The sequence below is a fragment of the Myxocyprinus asiaticus genome, chromosome 47 (genome assembly GCF_019703515.2).
Source record: "Myxocyprinus asiaticus isolate MX2 ecotype Aquarium Trade chromosome 47, UBuf_Myxa_2, whole genome shotgun sequence".
NCBI lineage: Eukaryota > Metazoa > Chordata > Actinopteri > Cypriniformes > Catostomidae > Myxocyprinus > Myxocyprinus asiaticus.
The window spans coordinates 27,031,858-27,049,005 of NC_059390.1; the positions used below are offsets into that span (position 1 = coordinate 27,031,858).

At 38.2% G+C, this 17,148-nt stretch overlaps 1 protein-coding gene across 3 annotated transcripts in view; it reads left to right on the forward strand.

Annotated features, from left to right (window-relative positions):
• Positions 1 to 1,540: 1,540 nt before the first annotated feature.
• Positions 1,541 to 17,148, forward strand: part of celsr1a (cadherin EGF LAG seven-pass G-type receptor 1a) — a 142,551-nt gene continuing 126,943 nt past the window's right edge. For all 3 annotated transcript variants that reach the window (XM_051691543.1, XM_051691544.1, XM_051691545.1), the window contains exon 1: positions 1,541 to 5,203. In XM_051691543.1, coding sequence (XP_051547503.1) covers positions 1,681 to 5,203 — 3,523 coding nt within the window. In that variant the 5' untranslated portion in view covers positions 1,541 to 1,680. The remainder of the gene's footprint in view (positions 5,204 to 17,148) is intronic.

The following is a 17,148-nucleotide window of genomic DNA, read 5'->3' on the forward strand; positions in this document are numbered from 1 at the left end:
TGAAGTGCATATACGTTTTATAAGCTATAGCCTATAAGTTTATAACACTACCTACTGTTTCCCATAGCAACTTAAAAAAGGTTTTGCAAAATAAGCCCCAGCTGTGCCCTTAAAGGAATATTCCGGGTTCAATACAGTTTTTGTGGCATAATATTGATTACCAAAAAAATTAATTTTGACTTGTCCCATCTTTTATAAAAAATAAATAAAAAAAAAGCAAGCACAAATCTGGATTACAGTGAGGCACTTATATTGGAAGTGAATGGGGACCAATTTTTTAATGTTACAATACTGTTTCAAAAGTACAGCCACAAGACATAAATTATATGCATGTTAACATGATTTTAGTGTGATAAAATCACTTACTAACCTTTTCTGTGTACAGTTATAGCCAATTTTACAACTTCGTTACCATGACAATGTAATGTCAACAAACACTAAACTGACTGTAAAAATGACGATTTATACTTTACAGCTCAAATAATAGCCTACATGAATTTTAACAGAAAAAATAATGTAAGTGCTTTTATAAAATTATAAGCTTCACATTTCTGTCTTTAAACCCTCAAAAAAAAAAAAAAAAAAAAAGGCCCCATTCACTTCCATTATAAGTGCCTCATTGTAACCTCGATTTTTGCTTCTTTTTTCTCTCTTTTTTTTTAATTAAATAAATAAATAATGTTAATGCAATCAACATTAAGCCACAAATGCTGTCGATTGAGCATATCTTGTAGGCTATTGAATCCTTTTAAGAAGGATAAATAAATAAATAAAATGTTTTATATATAACGTATATTGGCGTCGCATAATTTCAACGGTTGTTTGCAGCAAATAAACAATATCTATTTGTATTACATATTTATATAAAATAAATAAAAACATGTAGCTGGCACTCTGAACTGTAACAGTTTTGGTGGGGGATCATATCAGCTTGCTGAAGTCACAGTAATCTCAAAGAAAAATGTGCTTAAAATCAAAATTTCCCCAAAGACTGACATTGTTTTCGGAAGTCAAATTACAAAATGTATCCAAAAACAAAATATCCTTTTTTTTTCTTCTTTTTTTTTTTTTTAATCAACAGTGCCTTGTTAACCGGGTAAAACACATATGGTGCGCATTAATGCCACTTTTCCAGACAAAAGCAGACACCTTTGGGTAAACTAAACTTTATACATCTACACTGTAAGCGCGTGACGAGACGCAACAAACCAGATGCTTCGCATTCACGTGCAGAAATCTGCGTGCAGATCATCGAGCTCGAGTTGAAACTGTTTCATTTAATATAACTGGAACGTTCTAGTTTGACGCGTCGCTCGTGGGGCAGATGGGGTGTAAAAGTCGCCAAAAGAACCAAAGAGTAGAGAATGCAGCGATGAATAACAATAGTGGAATTTCCAAGAGAGTTATTCTTTAGTCCTGAGAGGAGGTGCACTGCAGGTTTATGTTAATGTGTGTGTGTGTGTGTGTGTGTGAGGGGAGAGAGACGCGCACGCACGGAGCCATTTTGTCCTCATTTAAAACTTAACGTGGATACTGTCACTTCGCTCCATGGATACTACAGTGGGAAACTGTCTTTTCCGCTGTTAAAAAGTTATAATGAAGGATAAAAGAAGGCCGAAGTGTCGGGAGAAGGAGAGCTGATTATTTTTGTTTTCTGGATGTTTTGTGGAGTTTTATACCATGGATGATCAAGTAATGGGCTGGTTATTATGGGTTCACCTTCTCCTTTGCGCTCCTTTCATGGGATGTTTCGACTTACACCTCTATGAAACTTTACATTCAGGAGCTGTACTGGCCAATTTGTCACTGGGACCAGGTTGGACGTATAAAATAGACAGGACTTTAACTTCTAAATACATTGGAAACTTTATAAAAGTGGATTGGAGAGATGGAGTAGTGCGTTTAAACGGAGACTTGGACTGTGTGCGCGCGCCTCAGAGCGCACTGCCTGTTTATATCAAAATCAAATCATTTACGACTGAAGGACTAGTTAACGCACATTTTAATGTATTTGTGCACGGACGGAATTGCGTGTTCAAATATAAAAGAAAGAGAGTTACCAAGTGTGATGTTAACGTGGATTACATTTATAACTTGGGAGTAACTTCCTGCTTTTCTCCAGGTAATTTACTACTCCGTCTTGAGGACTATTTACCTGTCTTCACACGAAACTCTGGTGCTTTAGGATATTCTTGCACCTCAGAACATTTGCATGTGTTTGTGCTTAACGGAACTTTATTTGTGAAGGATGCGTACTGTTTGGAAACGGACCTGAAAGACACTATTCACTGTTCGTTTCACGATTCAAACGGTGAGCGATTTTCTATGTGCCTTAAATTACACTTCACATCAGTCCATACTTCTTTGTTAGCGCCTATGCAACACGAATCAAGTCACTGGAAATCTAGAATAAAGCGAGCAGTGAATTCAGCGCCTCAGTTTCAGTTGCCGAACTACCAGGTTTCCGTGCCCGAGAACGAGCCGGCGGGCACGCGCGTCATCACCCTCAAAGCGACTGACGGCGATCCTGGAGAGGCGGGAAAAATCGAGTACGGCATGGAAGCGTTATTCGACAGCCGTTCTAACGATTTTTTTCGCATAGACCCTCAAACCGGCAGCATCAAGACGGTCCAGCCCTTAGATAGAGAGGTCAAAGACACGCACGTTTTTAAAGTCACAGCGACCGATAACGGCACGCCGCGACGCGCGGCTACGTCATACCTGACAGTTACCGTTAGCGACACCAACGACCACGGGCCCGTTTTCGAGCAGAATGAATACAGGGTCAGGATACGTGAAAATGTAGAGGTCGGTTTTGAGGTCATAACAGTGAGGGCCACAGATGGAGATGCGCCATCAAATGCGAACATGATATATAAGATTGTAAATGGTGAAGGTGTGAATTCTGGGTTTGAAATTGATTCTCGAAATGGACTGGTTAAGATTCGAGTGCGTCCTGATAGAGAAACCATGGCCCAGTATCAGTTGATAGTAGAGGCGAACGACCAAGGAAAGGACCCCGGGCCTCGCAGTGCCACCGCCACAGTGCACATCACAGTCGAGGATGAAAACGACAACTATCCCCAGTTTAGCGAGAAAAGATATGTTGTTCAGGTGCCAGAGAATGTTGCGGTGAACACTAAAGTCGCCCAGGTGGAAGCCACTGACCGAGATGAGGGCAATAATGCCAAGGTTCATTACAGCATAATCAGTGGCAATGTGAAGGGCCAGTTCTTCATTCACACCCCTACTGGAACCATTGACGTCATAAACCCTCTAGACTACGAAATGATCAGGGAGTATAATTTACGCATAAAGGCCCAGGATGGCGGCAGGCCTCCTCTTATAAATGGCACAGGCGTGGTGGTTGTCCAAGTGGTGGATGTGAATGACAATGCCCCTATGTTTGTAAGCACTCCTTTCCAAGCCACTGTTTTAGAGAATGTTCCCATGGGGTATTCCGTGATTCACATTCAAGCCATCGATTCAGACTCGGGCGAAAATGCCCGTTTGGAATACCGCCTCACCGATACTACTCCTGGATTCCCTTTCACCATTAATAACAGCACTGGCTGGATAACGGTCTGCATCGAGCTGGACAGGGAAACCACTGAGTTTTACACATTTGGAGTAGAGGCAAGAGACAATGGAGTTCCGGTAATGTCATCCTCAGCCAGTGTAAGCATCACTGTCCTGGACGTGAATGACAATATCCCTACGTTCACTGAAAAGGTGTACTCACTAAAAATCAATGAAGATGCGGTTGTAGGGACCAGCGTGTTAACTGTTACAGCACTGGACCGTGATGTAAACAGTGTGGTCACCTATCAAATTTCCAGTGGTAACACTCGGAACAGGTTTGCCATCACGAGTCAAAGTGGAGGTGGGCTTATCACACTGGCATTGCCATTGGATTACAAACAAGAACGCCAATACGTCCTGACTGTCACCGCCTCTGATGGTACACGCTTTGACACCGCACAGGTCTTTATCAACGTAACCGATGCTAACACTCACAGGCCTGTTTTCCAGAGCGCCAGCTACCATCAGACCTTCAGCGAGGACCGACCTGTTGGATCAACTGTTGTGGTGATCAGTGCAACAGATGAGGATACAGGTGAGAATGCACGTATTACTTACATCATGGAGGACAACGTTCCGCAATTTAAAATTGATCCGGACACAGGTGCCATCACGACGCAAATGGAAATTGACTATGAAGATCAGGCCTCCTACACATTGGCTATCATCGCCCGTGACAATGGAATCCCGCAGAAGTCAGATACTACCTATGTGGAAATCATTGTTTTGGACGCCAATGATAATGTTCCACAGTTTGGGAGGGACAAATATCAGGGCACTGTGTTTGAAGATGCACCTCTGTTTACCAGTGTGCTACAGATATCGGCTTCGGACAGAGACTCTGGGTCTAACGGAAGGTTGAGTTACACCTTTCAAGGTGGTGATGATGGCGAAGGAGACTTCATGATTGAGCCATATTCAGGAATTATCAGAACCCACCGGAAGCTGGACAGAGAGAACGTTCCTGTGTATAACCTGAAGGCCTATGCTGTAGATAGAGGTGTTCCTCCTCTCAAAGCAGCAGTGGAGATCCAGGTCTCTGTGTTGGACATAAATGACAATGCTCCTGTGTTTGAGAAGGATGAACTGTTTATCTATGTCAAAGAGAATAGTCCTGTTGATTCAGTGGTGGCCAGAATCACAGCCATGGACCCAGATGAAGGAACCAACGCTCAGATATTGTACCAGATTGTGGAAGGAAATATCCCTGAGGTCTTCGACTTGGATATGTTCACGGGAGACTTGAAGGCGCTTGTGGATTTGGACTACGAGACCAAAATTGAGTATGTGATAGTCGTACAGGCCACATCCGCACCTCTGGTCAGCCGAGCAACCGTCCACATTCGTCTGGTTGATGTCAACGACAATGATCCTGTCCTGCATAATTTTGAGATTATCTTCAATAACTACGTCACCAATAAATCCAACAGCTTCCCATCTGGGATAATAGGAAAGGTGCCTGCCCATGACCCAGATGTGTCGGATAAACTCAAGTATAGTTTCATTGAGGGAAATGAGCTGAGTTTGCTCATTCTAAACCCGGATACTGGAGAGCTAAAACTCAGCAAAGATCTGGATAACAACAGACCTCTGGAAGCCACCATGAAAGTTTCTGTCACTGGTGAGTTAAGCTTTCATTGTGTCTTTTAAATTGACCATCTTTGCTGTGAAACTTCCCTATAAAGAGAGATTTTGCCATTTATGAATAGAAAGGCAAATAGGGTAAGAGAACAAGGGAAAAAACTTATTTTACATGTGGAGACTAATTCATGTTTAAATATATATATATCTCGCTTTAATAGTTGTGTTGATGCCAGTGCTAATGTGGTCGCTCAGAAGTGCTGCATGTTTTCAGCATGTTTGCTGTAGGCTGAATTACAATCCTGTTCTTCTGCTTATGAGCTGTTTGTTGGAAATGTTGTGGAGGGCAAGAATCGTTTGAGAGTTATGTGAGATTTTGGTCTTCTTTTACTTTGAAAGTCATACTTAACAACTTTTAAATCCAAATCCCTGCCAACATTCTGTTTTGACATACAGTTGTGCTCAAAAGTTTGCATACCCTGGCAGAAATTGTGAAATTTTGGCATTGATTTTGAAAATATGACTGATCATGCAAAAATAAATGTTTTTTTTTTATTTAAGGATAGTGATCATATGAAGCCATTTATCATCACATAGTTGTTTGGCTCCTTTTTAAATCATAATGATAACAGAAATCACCCAAATGGCCCTGATCAAAAGTTTACATACCCTTGAATGTTTTCACACAAGGTGACACACACAGGTTTAAATGGCAATTAAAGGTTAATTTCCCACACCTGTGGCTTTTTGAATTGCAATTAGTGTCTGTGTATAAATAGTCAATGAGTTTGTTAGCTTTCACGTGGATGCACTGAGCCGGCTAGATACTGAGCCATGGGGAGCAGAAAAGAACTGTCAAAAGACCTGCATAACAAGGTAATGGAACTTTATAAAGATGGAAAATGATATGAAAAGATATCTAAAGCCTTGAAAATGCCAGTCAGTACTGTTCAATCACTTATTAAGAAGTGGAAAATTCAGGGATCTCTTGATACCAAGCCAAGGTTAGGTAGACCAAGAAAGATTTCAACCACAACTGTCAGAAGAATTGTTCGGGATACAAAGAAAAACCCACAGGTAACCTCAGGAGAAATACAGGCTGCTCTGGAAAAAGACGGTGTGGTTGTTTCAAGAAGCACAATACTGGTTGATCCCTCTCCAAACATAGCGCTTATGGTTGTGACCATAAAGCTCTATTTTGGTCTCGTCACTCCAAATTACAGTGTGCCAGAAGCTGTGAGGCATGTCAAGGTGTTGTTGGGCATATTGTAACCGGGCTATTTTGTGGCATTGGCTTCTTTCTGGCAACTCAACAATGCAGCTCATTTTTGTTCAAGTATCGTCGTTTTGTGCTCCTTGAAACAACTACACTGTCTTTTTCCAGAGCAGCCTGTATTTCTCCTGAGGTTACCTGTGGGTTTTTCGTTGTATCCTGAACAATTCTTCTGGCAGTTGTGGCTGAAATCTTTCTTGGTCTACCTGACTTTGGCTTGGTATCAAGAGATCCCTGAATTTTCCACTTCTTAATAAGTGATTGAACAGTACTGACTGGCATTTTCAAGGCTTTGGATATCTTTTTATATCCTTTTCCATCTTTATAAAGTTCCATTACCTTGTTACGCAGGTCTTTTGACAGTTCTTTTCTGCTCAGTATCTAGCCTGCTCAGTGCATCCATGTGAGAGCTAACAAACTCATTGACTATTTATACACAGACACTAATTGCAATTTAAAAAGCCAGAGGTGTGGGAAATTAAACTTTAATTGCCATTTTAACCTATGTGTGTCACCTTGTGTGTCTGTAACAAGGCCAAACATTCAAGGGTATGTAAACTTTTAATCAGGGCCATTTGGGTGATTTCTGTTACCATTATGATTTAAAAGGAGCCAAACAACTATGTGATAATAAATGGCTTCATATGATCACTATCCTTAAATAAAAGCAGTTTTTTTTGCATGATCAGTCATATTTTCAAAATCAATGCCAAAATTTCACAATTTCTGCCAGGGTATGCAAACGTTTGAGCACAACTGTACTTGATATGTGGGAAATTTGGGTGAATAAGGTGCCTCTGTGTAATGTAAAGAATATGCTCTTTTGGATATTTTACTGAAATTAGCTATAACCTTTTCATTAATCATGCTGCTAACATATTCCACCAGTGAAGATTTAGTTTGAAACACTGTTACATTTGAATTGATTTATTTCTTCTAAGCCAGTTTTCCTTTTGTACTGGTGTTTAAACCTAAAAGACTTTGAGCAACATACTCTCGCTGTCATCATCTTTGGGTGATTCTCATGAAACCTGTCAAGAAAATGCCCTGGTCTTATTTTAATTCAAAATCAAAAGGAACAAATAAGATGTTATGTTTTGCACTTGGAAAATAAATCATATTTTTAGGGCCTTTAAGGTTGTTTGTGACATTATTTTCATGACAGTTTAGCACATTTTACCCTCAGTTCCTATTAGCGCAACACAAAAAAGATGGTAATTACGATATTCTTGGTACCAGAATGTGAAAAAAGAGATATGCTATTTAAATTGTAAAGTATTTCTACATCATAGTAGTACTCCATTTGTACCTATCATTTTTGCCAATTTTAATAATAAAATAATCATTGCACACAGCCCATACTGGTCAACCACAGTCAATAGAATAAACATAATAGTAAATGAACAATAATCAATAATCAGAAATGGACACTCCAGCCAGGTCTCCTAAGCAACCAAATTGGCCCAGTTGCTAGGGAGGGTAGAGTCACATGGGGTAACCTCCTCGTGGTCACTATAACATGGTTCTTGCTCACGGTGGGGCACATGGTGAGTTGTGCGTGGATGCCACGGAGAATAGTTTGAGCCTCCACACGCACTATGTCTCCGCGGTAATGCGCTCAACAAGCCACGTGATAAGATGCGCGGACTAATGGTCTCAGACACGGAGACTCAACTGAGATTCGTCCTCCGCCACCCGGATTGAGGCGAGTCACTAGCCCACCATGAGGACTTAGAGTGCATTGGTAATTGGGCATTCCAAATTGGGAAGAAAAGGGGAGAAAAACAAATAAATAATAATCAGAAATGGACAAATGTGGGCTGATTAATTGGCCTGACCGATATATTGATCTATGACTAATCAACTGCTGAATGAGCTGTAAATTGGTAATACTTGAGCTTTAATATAATTTGCAGTGCACACTTCCCTCTGTTCAGAATGTGATGTAGTTGTCTGACGTGTTTGCGTGTTGTTACAGTGGCTTATCATGACAATAATCTCTGGCAGTGTTAGATTATACCAGCCACTCGCATCAACTGTCAGCCTCTTCAAATGGTATCAGCTTCTCATATCACACACACTGCTCTTTCTCTTGCTGTTGCTCTCTTCTCTCGTTCTATCCCATATCGCTCTTCCTGCTCATTTGCAACTTACAATTCAAATACATCTCCCAGAATACAGCTTTCTTGTCTGTAGTTTGTGACTTTTACGGCTGTGTCTTTGTTGGCCTGAATGCCGTTGCTCATCTGAATGTGCATGCTCATTGTCATTGTTAGGGTCGTAACAAGCCACATTCATGCCATGGTCTCTCATTCATGACAAAGACACACTGGCTTCCATTGCCACAGCTGTTCCCGCCCTCTTTTTCCCACTAGTGCCATCCAGATCTCCCTCTGTCCTCTAATAAACTAATGCATTTTATTCCTTGGACATTCCCACATGTCAGATGTTAGGTAACCATTAACACTGGTTGTCTGACCTTTTCACCTCCATTCCAGCGAAAAGGAAACATCCCAAAAGGAAAAACACGTGACAGAGCACTTAGCAAGATTTTAACGGTCATTCAATGCTTTTGGTTGATAACAAGGTATCTCTAAAGTAGCTATACTTAGAAATGAAGCAAATACAGCCTTAGCAGACTGAAAAGAAGACTTTGGAGTTTAAAGAGAAATAAAACAGCTAAACTTCAAACTTTCTATTTTCTAAAAGATACATGAGAATGCACAGCATTATTTTACCTTAAAAAAAGGAATGCTCTGGGTTCAGTACGAGTTAAGTTCAATCGACAGCATTTGTGGCAAAATATTGATTATCACAACAAAAAAAAGACCTGCCAAAAAGAAAAAAGAAAAGAAAAAATGGTTGTTATAATAAGGCTCTTAAAATGGAAGTGAATGGGACCAGTCTATAAATGTTAAAATAAATATTGTTTTAAAAGTATAGCTAAAAAATATAAAATCATATGTGTTAATACGATTTTAGTATGATAAAATCATTTATTAACCTTATTTGTGTAACATTATATCCAACATTACAACATCGTTGTCATGACGACGTAATGCCGTAAACCCTTTTTTATCACATCAAAATAATTTGAAAAGTGATTTTATCACACTAATACTGACTATAAACTAACTAGTTAGTTAATTAAAAATGTATACAAATATATTTTAATTAATCAATAAATAATAATTGATTATTAATTATAATTTTAATTAATGTTGTATTGATTAAAATGCTAATTTTAAATATACATAATGTGATTGTAACTTGTAAGAATGCCTTTTAAAATATCTTTAATTACTCTTCAAATGAATGATATTTTAAATCCATTTACAGACAATACCACAGTACAATGAAAACCAAATTACAGATATCAAAAGTTATTAGTTGTAATTCAATTGTTGATATCAGAAATGGACATTTGCACTAGTAAAAATGTAATTTTTGATATAAAAAATTCTCATTTTTACTAAGTTGTACATTGCTGATTTGTGAAATTGGAAATTCAACTAGTAAGAAATTAATTATTGTTTTCTGTAATTGTGCTTTGAGCAGGAGTGAATGACAGATCTTGTCATTGTAAAAATGCAGTTACAAGTATCAGTAATTATGTTTTTACTAGTTGAAATCCCTTTTTTGATATCAAGAATGGAGATTTCCACAAGTAATGACATCATTTTTTTATATCAAGTACTGGCATTTTTAATAGTCCAAACCTAACTACTGATATCAAAAATAAGTGTTTTCACTAGTAGTAATTCCATCGCTGATATAAGAATTAGCATTCTAACTAGTGAAAATTGAATTATAAATATCTGTAATTCATATCCTGCATGATTACATGTCAAAAGGGCTTGCAGTAAATATGAGGACTTTGTTATCTTTTACTCCTAAACAGGTGCTCATCCTTTTGTCTCAGCTTTAATTATTTATTCAACTACTTTGGGACACACAAGAACTCTCTGATATGCCCGCTGATAAAAGCAAGTTAACATTCTAGTCAAAACAAGGGCCATTCTTCCCACTGGTTTGCACTGCAGACATGACGGAGTGAGGGATGTGTTTGAGCAGTAACTGAATCTCTCTTATCTGTGTCTGTTAACATTCAACAAGTCGTTTCCCCATGTAAGGGGGAGAACGATGAAACGATGAAACCATGGTGCTTTTTTTAGCCCTACACCTCTGTGCTTTGTTTCACTGGATCAATACGGGTGATAAGCCATCTGTCGATTGCTTAAGCCTCAAGAAAGATGGAGCCAGCCATCATTTGCACTTGTGAAATTACATTTCTTCTTGAGTAGCTTTGTTTGAAGTTTTCATCTTGATATTATGATCCATGTCACATTCAAAGAGAGGAGGGGAGGTAAAACATCACTTCTTGCCCGTTTCCTCCTCTCTTACCCCTGCAGTCAACGAGCCAAGCCTGCCGATACACGCAGACCCCTTTAGTGGGGTGTGCTTCTGCCCGTGGGCCACTGCGTGTGCGTCTCTTATAATTGACTGGATCCCACTCATTGCTGCAGGACTCACATACCTGGACTTTGTTTTGTTTCATTACCAAATTCTCTGAACTTGTACTCCAGGACCTAGCTTCAAAAAGATTTCACTCTGTAAATTTAGGAGCTTGGTTTATAGACCAATGAGTTGGCCCACATGGAAATGTGAATCTTGTGTCACATTTTCTGTGCTGATTGTAAAGAAAATCAGATGAATTCTGCAAAAAGCTGAGGGTCCTACACTCTTGGGCACATTTTCCCTTCATTATTTTGGCTGGTTATCAGTATAGATGTCCAAATTGATTAGATTCCAATTCACAAGATCTCAATTTCGTTTTCGAATTGATTTGAATTAGATTCATTTGGGTAAATATCAGATAAAGTTTGTGAATGGAAAGCCCAGCCCTATCCATATCCCATCCAACATCCATTTAAAAATGTTTTTTAATTAAAATATTAGTTTTAAAAATGTACTTTTCTCCCTGTTCCTCACACAATGCTATCTTATGACATATAAACACTTTTACAATAGTGCATGACTTGTAAGACGATACATTTTAATGTTTGCATTACATAACCAACCACCTTTATAAGCTTGTTTGAGTGTGATCAAATTATGCGGTAGCTCAACTGATCATTGCAATTGTGATGCAAAGGGCCGGGGTACGAGACCGGAAGAGCACGCCGAGTTGACACGTGAGCTGAAAGTGTTATAGAAGCGGTTAGGTTTAGGTTCAAGGTTTAGAGTAGGGAGGTAGGTTTTGTTGGTTTAAAACTTGATAGAGCATTAACCTTTAAAAACTCATCTGTTTGGGAGAACAGTGAACTTGCTTTTTGCGTCACACATTGGACATTACTCCAGACTGCCGTGATACGTGTAACGAACCATGTAATGTTGTGCAAAAATGTGCCACAGTCAGGTTATTTCCCTGAGATCAGGCTGGGTTTAACATACATGGACACAATTTGTGTTTGTCTGCTAAATTAATGTACATAATTTAAGCATTTAAACCAAAAGGTTTTAAGATCACAACAAACGTAGATTAAGTTAAGTTTGTCCAAACTTTTTGTCTGGTACTGTATCTGTAAGTAAATGTGTCATTTGTTTGAGATGACTGTTATTGTTATTGCATGACATGCATATGACAAACCCTTTGAACTCGTAGAGCTTGTATGCTAAGTAATGTAGCTTATTTTACGAAGTGTATTGATGCATATCGCCTGAGGTGAATGGTTGCAATGGCTGTTTCTAAGGGCTAGTGGGAATGTTTCCTGCATGTATTGTATTTGGAGACAGGGGTCAGGGTGTGTAGAGTTGCCCAGCTGTGCCTTCAGATCTTCTGTCTGACATCCATACAGCAGCTGTAAGAGAGACAGACAGGGACTGGAATCACTGTTAAACTGCCCTGAGCTCTTTCACTTTCTGTCCCCTGTCATCTAGCAGTCATTAACAGAGATCTTCTCTCCAGGTGTGACCATCCCAACATATGACCATCTGACCTCTGATATCACATACTGTGGATGTCACTTTGTTTCATACAGCAATAGAGTGCAGCAGTCTAGTTCCAGAAGTAAAAATCCCATTCATTTTTCCAGAGGTTAATTGATTTTAATGGATAACTTAGGCTATAAACCTTTAAAGACAGACATACCATGACCTACGAGGTTGTAAATCGATAGGGATGTGCATTTTGGTCATTTTGTCTACTCGAGTACTCTGACTAATTAATCGAGTACTCGTCGAGTACTCTAGGGGCAATGACATGTACATAAATGTATATATAATAACATGTTTGACAAACATCTTTGGCTGCTGCATTGCATCTTTTTGTTCCAGTGTATCATCAATTCATTATTATAGGCTGTTCTAAAATAATCTGTTACAAAATGTACAAAAGTTTGCATAATCAAAATATAAATCATCATATTTTGTCATTATGTGAAGATTCGCTGCCCAACTCAATGAAAGCATGTGCACAACGCGCGTCTGTCTGTTCTTCCTTCAGGTTACCGTAGTAATCTTAGTAAACGCGCACCAGTTTTTTTAGTGACTGTCTGAACCGACTATTTTTAAATCGCAGTTGGATTAACAGGAGATGCCATAACCATCACATTTTTAATATGCTTGTTAAGTTGAAGTTCAGTGCATTCTATTCCATTTAGCTGCACTCTGTCTAGCTGTTTGAAACACTCACAGCACATTTAGTCCACTGCCACATGCCTGGTGTGTGTCTCCCCAAGTGTTCGCTCCTGTGGGGAAAGCTCCAATACTCCGTAGCGTTGTTGCTGTGATGATTCATGAAGCGTTCCATTCAACTTGGTTTGCACCTTTCAACTGGGGAAAGTGCAACGGAAAGACACTTTATGTCGGACCCTGGAATCTGGGAATCTCTTCAACTCCCATTTCATTGAGATGCAGTTGTGTGTGTTACGTCACCCAGGGCAGGGAGGTTTACATTCAGTGACAAACATTCACTTTTATTAAATAAAATCCATTAACGAGTCAAAGTTCTTTTTCTAATAACAGATGTAACCGTTTAACCTTCAATAACAGCACCGCGTCTTCACGCATTTGCTTAATAATTAGTCATTTGTGTTACAACAAGACGCCAAAGACAGTAAACAAATCATAGATATTAATGTTTTCTCACTGGAGCAGTTTTAGAGCTTGTAATGGATATATTTTTCTTATTTTTGAAATTACAGTATCTCTGCTGTGTGTGATGCTCTCTTGGTTTTTGGTTGCCAGTGTGTCACAATGACCTTTTGATATTGACAACAGAACTATTAATAACTGTTTTCAGTACAAATAAATGTTAGCAATTCACAATGTAATTTTAATGTCATTTGGTAACACTTAATAAAAAGTTTTCATTTCTTTAACATTAATGCATTAGGTATCATGAACAAACAATGAACAAAATATTTTTAGAGCATTTATTAATCATAATGTTAGTTAATAAAATACAATTGTTCATTGCTAGTTCATGTTAGTTAATGTGCATTAACTAATACATCTTTTGATTGAAAAAATGTATATGTTGTAACTAACATTAAGTTCATTAGTTCATGTTAACTACAGTAATGTTGTTAAATAATGTTAACGAATGGAACCTTTTTGTAAAGTGTTACTGTAATTTTACTGTGTGGGGCATAAACATACACCGATCAGCCACAACATTAAAACCACCTGCCAAATATTTTGTAGGTCTCCCTCATGCCACCAAAACAGCACCAGCCCGCATCTCAGAATAATAATATAATCCATGTGATTATCTAATCAGTCAATCATGTGGCAGCAGTGCAGTGCATAAAATCATGCAGATACGGGTCAGGAGCTTCAGTTAATGTTCACATCAACCATCAGAATGGGGAACAAATGTGATCTCAGTGATTTGGACCGTGGCATGATTGTTGGTGCCAGACGGGCTGTAAGTGCTGATCTCCTGGGATTTTCACGTACAAAATTCTCTATAATTTACTCCGAATGTAATGATAGGATGTCCTTCCTGTCTGTCAATCTATATTTGCATACCTTTACGAATGATCTCAACGCTAACAGCAGCTACGGTGTAAAATGAAACTATTTTTATGTTTTCAAAGTTACAAAAACACTGTAACATCCACACCTTTGGTGCATGGATTCATAAGGCCACCACCACCAACTGTTTCGACTATTTCATCAGTCTCTCCCAAAACAGTGAGTACAATGTCATGTTTTTACTTGAATAAAAAAAATAAAATCAAACATTGCACCAACACGTCTTTCCTCCTGGCACATAGACTCTGCTCTGTGTATGTGTGTGTGTGTTCATGTGTGATAGAAGAGGCGTGGCTTTGGAGACACCTCTGAAGCGAGGGCGGGCTCTATGCTTTCAAAGCTAGCTTGCTAACTGCTAGCCTCTCTGGATTACACACCCTAGCTTTAATGTTAAAAAATCAGAGATTGGTATCGGCCTCAAATTTCCTGATCGGTGCACCACTAGTTGGAACACTTAGAAACTTAATAGTTCACCTCTTCTCAATAATCCACATGATTTGAGGGATTATTAATGTTCGGAGCACAAATGGTGTGGGATAAACACACTGAAGTTTCATACTTAGAGTTAGGGGTTTGTTCAAATTCCTAACTAAGTGTGAGCAATAGTAGTAATAGGGCTGGGCGATAAAACAATATCAGTATTTATCTGAAAAAATAAATCCTCGATAACGAAGATAAACTTTTGAGTAATTTTCGATATTTGGTGATTTTCTACATCAAGATATTTGTTCGGATCAGGCATGTGATGCCAAAGCAGTAAGGTGTTCGACAAAGTTATATACAAAACTAGATAAGTGGATCACAGTCATGAAACCAGCCGGTGAGAAAGTATTAGCTGACTAGAGGCTACACAGACCTGCTGTCATGTAAACCAGTAAGGAGGCTTGGTAGCCGCTAGCTAGCTAGCTATCCGGCTAATATGATAATGCTGTAAATCAAACAAGACAGCACCGACAATGCAATACAGGTATCGACTGAACACAACAACAACTCTGACATCAACACAGTTGCTGTTTAGTTATGAACTATTTAGTTAATAAGTTTTTATGATCCATAGCGCTGTCACAGGTAGGGCTTCAACTAACAGTTATTTTGATAATCGATTAATCTAACGATTAAAAGAATAGTTATTCGACTATTCTGCGATTATTGCGACGATTAATCATTAGCTCTTAACCGATTCAGCTTGTGCCCAAGTTAAAAGGTTGTATTAAACGCGCTTACTAACAATAAAGAGGACAAAATCATCTTTTAAAAATACCTCTGAATGACATTCACTGAATTAAAGGGAAAAAAATACTTTTTATTAAATTTAATTCAGTAAAGAAATTCACTGCAAAAAAATCCTATTGTTATCAAGTGTTTTTGTCTTGTTTTCCATTTAAAATTATCTAAAAATCCTTAAAACATGATACATTTACTTGAGAAGCAACATATAAGATATTTAGACTTTCTTTAAGAGAATGTATCTGAAATATAAGTGTATTTTGTATATAGTGTATTTTGTCACTTGGTTATACTTTGAATGCAGTAAAGAAAAGTAATAGTGATGCTTGCTGAAGCAAACATATCTAAATCATCACTGTTTCAATTGTGAAGTTGGGTAGACATAACAAAAAACTCTTAGACTCAAGTGGTTTAAACAAGCTCAAACAAGTTTTTTTAGTGTAATCGCAGTACAATACATCAGCAGATGAATTCAGATGTAATTTTTACAAATACTAAAACTGACACTACAATGACGTTATACTAAAATTCTTAACATTGCATTCATTGATTGGTTGATTTCCTTTTCTTGTGTTGCTATATCTGTCCTTGGTGTCTGTACAAACTGTTATTAGATTACTGAGGCAAATTGTGTCAGCACTGTTCTCCTACCTTCTTGTTTTGGTGCAGTTCTTCTTGAACATTGGACTGACAAATGGCCTCTACTCTTATCTGAGATACTAGCAATTTTGGTTAACCACAGGTATCTTCAAGATTTATTTGTATGCACTGAAGACACACATTTCTAAAGGTAAATCTCTCCAACCTTTTGTTCAAAAGAAATGAAAATCAGAAATCCTTCTCAAATTCCCGCAGCCCGAGACTGGGAAACCTGAACATTAATTAAGCTAAAATAACAGTGTGAGCTGTCTGCATCTCTGTTAAATGAGCGGGAAAGGAATTTGATTCATGTTTAATCTTGCACACTCATTTGAAGGTGGAGAGAGAAGAGAGAGAGACAGTGATGAGAACTCAAAGCAATGCCAAGAGAGTCAAAGAAAGAGACAATAAACGCTCAAAATTTGGGTCATTCTAGGGTAGTTTACACTGGAATATGGGTTTGTGTTTGGAAAAGAGTCTTTGTGATCTAATTACAATGTTTTGTTTGAGCTGTAATAAATATGTCTTAATTGTAATGGGTTTCTTTCTGTCTTTTACAAAACAAAAACAAAAATGCAATAGCTGCATTTTTAACATTTTGAATGTAAAATAAATGATGAGATTTAAGGAAGATTTGTGGTATTATAAAAGAACCAAAGACATTTGAACACTCTCTAAAATTCTGACTTGGAGTGGTTTGGGCTCAAAACAAATGTAGATCTCTTGACAGCATCCAAGGCATGCTAAAATAATTTGAACTTATCCTTCAGTTTGTGAAAACAAGCAAAAATTGCTTTACAGTAATG